This window comes from Schistosoma mansoni, chromosome 4 (assembly GCF_000237925.1).
Source record: "Schistosoma mansoni strain Puerto Rico chromosome 4, complete genome".
Lineage (NCBI taxonomy): Eukaryota > Metazoa > Platyhelminthes > Trematoda > Strigeidida > Schistosomatidae > Schistosoma > Schistosoma mansoni.
In genome coordinates this window covers 5,099,589-5,105,350 of record NC_031498.1, presented here as the reverse complement: position 1 = coordinate 5,105,350, position 5,762 = coordinate 5,099,589, and the positions used below count along the sequence as shown (strand labels likewise).

The following is a 5,762-nucleotide window of genomic DNA, read 5'->3' as shown; positions in this document are numbered from 1 at the left end:
TATAAGAAGTCTATTCGCTATAAGGTTGAGGGTGCCTATTAAGACTAATCATTTGCTAACTGGTGTTATATTCTAATCGCTACTAACAAATACAACATTAAAATTATCGTTGTGTACTGTCTTATTGCTTCATGAAGGTTTCTCATTGCCATTTCAGCACGGAAAATTACTCCATCCATCAAAAAAGAAATTTGCTTAAAACGTGTCCAGAGAAAAGTGTTTCTGATCATTTAGGAGTTTTAGCAGTCTGTCAGACTAAAGAAAGCAGTTCGCTAACTTATCTTCAACTTTTTTGAACTACTCAGTGAAAGTTAGTGGTGCTTGTTTATTTATTAGTTATATTTCGAAGAAACCGATTACAGTTGTCATAATTATCCAATTTTGTTAGGAATTTCTTGGTGAAAAAACACTATTCAGAAAAAACAATCCAAACCATTTAAACTCTAACCTGGCGCTCGAAGGATCTTCACTCGGAAGAATCGGCGAGATTAAAGAACATGGACGAGCCAATCAGAAGCTTTCGCGGGTTTTCAAGGTCACGGCGGTAATTTCGCAACATGATGCTTACGTACGATCGCTTTACAGCGGATTTTCGAAAAGACGTGATAATTGAGCGACTACAAGAAAAAGGATTATTAAGAAGCTCCTATACTTGTGACTGCGGTAGTCAAATGACCATTGTACGGTGTGCAGACTATCGTGATGATATTATCTTTCGATGTCCTTCATGTTGGAAGAAGAAATCAGCTCGAACAGGGACTTTTTTGCTCGGTCAAAATTAAGGTTGAGACATATTATGCTATTTGTTGCGAATTGGATAATAGAAGCACCGGTAACACTAGCTGCCACCTTTGCCGATGTAAGCGAATTTTCGGCAGTTCAATGGTACGAGTTTTGCCGAGATATTTGTGCAACAAAACTGACAAGCGTACAGCAATTGTATGGAGGAGTGGGAAACATTGTTGAAATAGACGAAACGGTTGTAAGGAAACGCAAATACAACCGTGGCCGTTGTATTGAAGAAGATTGGGTAAGTACCTCTTCCATAAATATACCTCACAGGTCCTTGGAATATATGATAGATCATTACAGAAAGGACACTTCCAAAGAGTCAGGAACCGGCAGGCACTAACAATAACACCGATAATACAGCAATATGTGCTGCCGGGCACTACTGTTTATACAGATGATTGGAGAGCTTACAGGTGTCTAAGTAGACTGGGATATGTGCATGAAGTCATTATACATAAGCGCCATTTCGTTGACCCTACTACTGGGGTGCACACTAACAACATAGAAGCTATGTGGTCAAGACTGAAAGAGTTTTTGATACCTTATCATGGCTCCAGAGGCAGACTACTGTGGAGCCATATGGATGAATTCATTTACCGCATGCAATATGATTTTAGAACTTCTGAACCTATATCCAACCTTGATAAATTTCTAACTCATGTAAAAGAACGGTATCCACTTTAATTATTTGGTTTTGTATAATAAATTTTTACCATACACTAACTGTCTTCTGATTGGCTAATATTTCTCAAGGTCATTTAAGATTCGTTCAAAGGTCGTCCATGTTCTTTAGTCTCGCCGAAGAATCGTAGTGCCTCGTGGTGAAAACTGAGATTCATCAGGCGTCACGAGGTCGATGCTTCTTTTGACAACCAGAGCAATAATTAATATAGGCATATGGGGTGTTCGGACAATGAGGAAGACCAGGAGGACCAGTCATATAGCTACGTTGATGAGGAGAGACAACTCGGTGGTTCACTGAACAAGTGAAACCCATTGGACCCGAGCTGAACAGAAAATATAAGATTCAGGAGAGACACTGTCATACTCCAGTCATGAAGAAGAAAGTGCTTCGCACATATACAAGGAGTTGCACTGATGCTATTTTAGGAAGCCCAAAAATCACTTATATGATGGAAATCTCATGGACCCAGGGTTATCACAGCATTCTTTAAGAAAAAGAAAGGATCGCAACGAATTTTATTCAGTGCTATGCACCCATCAATGATGGTAATGAAGACGACAAAGGTCACTTCTACAAGAGGCTGGAATCGATTGTGATGGGGTGCCCAAAAAAAGCGCCAGACCATCCTGATGGGAGATCTAAACGCCAAAGTCTTAATGGAGGCACACAAACGTATGCACAAAGCTACATGGATTTCACCGAACCATACCACACAGAACCAGATAGACCATATCTGCGTCAGTAAAAATTCACAGGGTTAATGGAAGACGTGAGAACCAGGAAAGGAGCTGACATAGCCTCAAATCACCAAATGGCTATGGTCAAGATGAAACTGAAGCTAAAGAAGCATTAGACAACTGGACAGACAGCATTACGAGGGTTAAATACAGCCTACCTTTGAAGTATTGACAACGAATTCAAGATAACTATCTACAACAAGTTCAAAGCCTTACAAGATCTACTCAATGAAGAGGAAACTATTTTGGAGGAAAACTGGAAATGGGTCAAAGAAGCACTGACCTCAACGTGTCAGTAGGTGCTTGGCCGCAAGAAGTATCAAGAAGTATGGAATGGATCTCTATGGAAACCCTAAACCAGTTTCAAGAAAGGAAGAACAAATAGACAGCAATTAACAACAGCCAGTTGAATAAGAACAGAGGTAGCCAAGGCACAAGCTAAATAAGCAGAAGCTAACAAGCAAGTGAAGAAGAGCATTATATTTGACAAGTGGAAATACTTGGAAGAGCTAGCAACGATAACGGAAAAAGCTTCAAGAGAAGGAAATATGAGACAACTACATGGCACAACGAAGGAACTGGTAGGGAAATATAGTAAACCAGAGAGATCGGTCAAGGACAAAGAAGGCAAGCCAATCACGGAGATTCAAGAACAGAGGGACAGATGGGTAGAATACTTCGAGGAACTCTTAAATAGGCCAGCTGTTATGAACTCACCGGATATCTAAGCAACACACACAAACCTTCTTACAGATGTTACTCCACGAACACTTGAAGAAATCAGGATGGCCATCAGACAAGTCAAGCGTGGGAAAGCTTCAGGACCTGACAATATACCAGCTGAATCTACGAAGTCATACATAGAAATAACTGTGAACATGCTTCACACTCTATTCAAGAAGATTCGGGAGGAAGAAGTGCCGATGGACTGGAAGAAGGACAACTCATCAAGATACCAAAGAAAGGACATCTGAGCAAATGTGAGAATTACGGAGGCATCAGTTTGTTGTCAGTACCAGGAAAAGTTTTCAATAGAGTGTTGCTGAACCGGATGAAAGATTCAGTAGACGCCCAACTTCGAGATCAACAAGCTGGATTCTGTAAGGATCGGTCGTGTGCAGACCAAATCGCGACACTATGAATCATCGTTGAACAATCAGTCGAATGAAACTCATTATTACACATCACTTTCCTTAAATATGAGAAGGAATTTGACACTGTGGATAGGAGGATCTCATGGAAATTTCTTCGAAACTGGTGTACGTGAGAAGATCGTCAACATCATCCGGAATAAATATGACGGAACACACTGCAAAGTCGTGCATGGAGAACATGTGACATATGCATTCCAAGTGAAGACCGGTGTCAGACGAGGATAGATTATTAAAACCTCTACATCTCCTGGGAAGCATGGAATACGATTGACATGTTGGATGCGGCTAGATGATCCGAACTTCGCAGATGATCTATATATTCCATTTCATACGTACTAACAAATGCAGGTAAAGACACTCAATGTGGCAGCAGCTTCTGCATCATTGGGCCTCAACAAATACAGCGAAAAAAGCAAGTTCCTTAAATACAGTACAGCGAACACCAACCTAATCACACTTGATGGAGAAACGTTGGAAGAGAAGGAGACTTCCACGTACCTTGGAAGCATCATTGATGAAGAAGGAGGATCTGATGGAGAAGTAAAGGCAAGGATTGACAGAGCATGGACAGAATTCCTACAATTGAAGGACACATGGGACTCGAAACAACTGTCAACCAATATCAAAGTCTTAATCTTCAATATTAAAGGTTAAGACAGCTGAAACGTGGAGGACTACGACAAACAACGTCAAAAGAGAACAGGCACTCATAAGTAATTGTCTACTGAAGATACTCAGTGTCTGCTGACCGTATATCACCAGCAACAACTTACTGTGGAAGAGAACAAACCAAGTTCTAGCTAAGGAGAGATTAGGAAAAGACTCCAGAAGTGTGTGAGATATGCATGGCGGAAATCACACGGTTGAATCATGAGGTAAGCCTTAACCCGGAGTCTTAATGGAGAAAGGAAAAGAGGAAGGCCTGGGAACACACTGCGCAGGTAACTGGAGGCAGACATGAAATGAGTGGATAGCAACTGGAAACAACTGGAAAGGATTTACCAGGCCAGAGTTTAACGGAGACTCCTAGTGGGCGGCCGGTGATCCTCGAGGGTTAGCAGGTGCAAGTTAGTAAGTGAATTGACCCACTACAGACCCACTCACATAAATCTTGCAAGCTAGACCCTAAGTACCTTATTTGTGTTTGAAATCAAGCTGGAAGTTTTTGTGGCTGAATCTAGTTGTGAATGTTCAGGATCCCAACTAAAGACCAAAATATGCTATCGATGCACAACAAATAACTATGTTCAGGAAATAACCTTATTCGCGATAGCATTGGCTCTTCTAATCTCGGCTGAGCGATTGCACTATTACTCAGAACTCTAGTTACTACACCATGAGAAAATGAAGTCAGTAAAAGATCTGTATTAGGCTACATTTTTTCCCTTCTACCTTTGACAAATAGTCATTTATCCAAGTGCAATTCAGTCACTATCAGATTGCAGTCGTTATCTAACAAAGCAGAGTATCATGACATGAAAACCGTCTATGAACTCTGACTGAAATGACAGATATCACATCTGAACTTATGGATAGGATGATAGATTACAATGTGGATTAGGACATGTTGGGTCTTGATGAGGTTATTTCGGCACAGCATACTTTCGATGATTGTATTGCTTCGTCCAATAACAGTACCAAACTGTTGACGAAAATTCACTGATCATCGTCAGAATATAAAACGTACCACCAGCAGAAAGAAGTCTGCAGTCGAGTTTGATGGCAGAGTAATTGACAGAACACGTACCGGCTTCTGCTTTATTATATGCTGATGAGATTTTAACTTTAAGATGGATGATATATCCCTATCCTTTTACTCGTTTTTTCATTAGCACATGTGTCCTTGAGATGTCTATATGATTTCGTAGTATTATTGGTTCGCGACCACATAATCATCGAAGGCTGATATAAGATAACTGAAAAAAATTACGTTCGACATTTAACACCTAGATAAGACCGGAAATGGAGGATGGATAAACACAGTCGGTTTTACATGGTTCGGTCATGCAGGGGCAATAACTTCATGTGGCCTCCTGTTTCTCGTGTTAAATATATTATTCTCTCCCCAGCCCAAATGTATTTTTTGGAAGATCTTAGCAGCGATGACTGACTGTCACAATAAGGCGAGTCATCATAGACAATGGTATGACTTCCACGTACGATCTTGTAAATTAAGTAGTTATATTATGATAAATCCGGTTTTAGGATTTGTTCTATTATTCTAGTAACAAAGTTAGACGCACTTTTTAATAGCTTGGGGATTAGTTTGTGTCCTAATGTTTGGCTTTACCTTTCATGCTTGCAAATAATGAGTCATGTTCAAAACAACTTGAGTAGTGCATCTGTTTTTTCAGTTCTTACTGCTTCGTCTATCTGCCTATATAAATGTAGAGT

The 5,762-nt window shown here is 40.3% G+C and overlaps 1 protein-coding gene across 1 annotated transcript in view; it reads left to right on the top strand.

Moving 5' to 3' along the window:
• Smp_143190 (hypothetical protein) overlaps positions 1 to 4,694 on the top strand; it is a gene marked incomplete at both ends in the record, with an annotated part of 30,882 nt that extends 26,188 nt beyond the window's left edge. Inside the window, one exon of the mRNA XM_018796622.1 lies at positions 4,524 to 4,694. Coding sequence (XP_018651745.1) covers positions 4,524 to 4,694 — 171 coding nt within the window. The remainder of the gene's footprint in view (positions 1 to 4,523) is intronic.
• Positions 4,695 to 5,762: the final 1,068 nt, after the last annotated feature.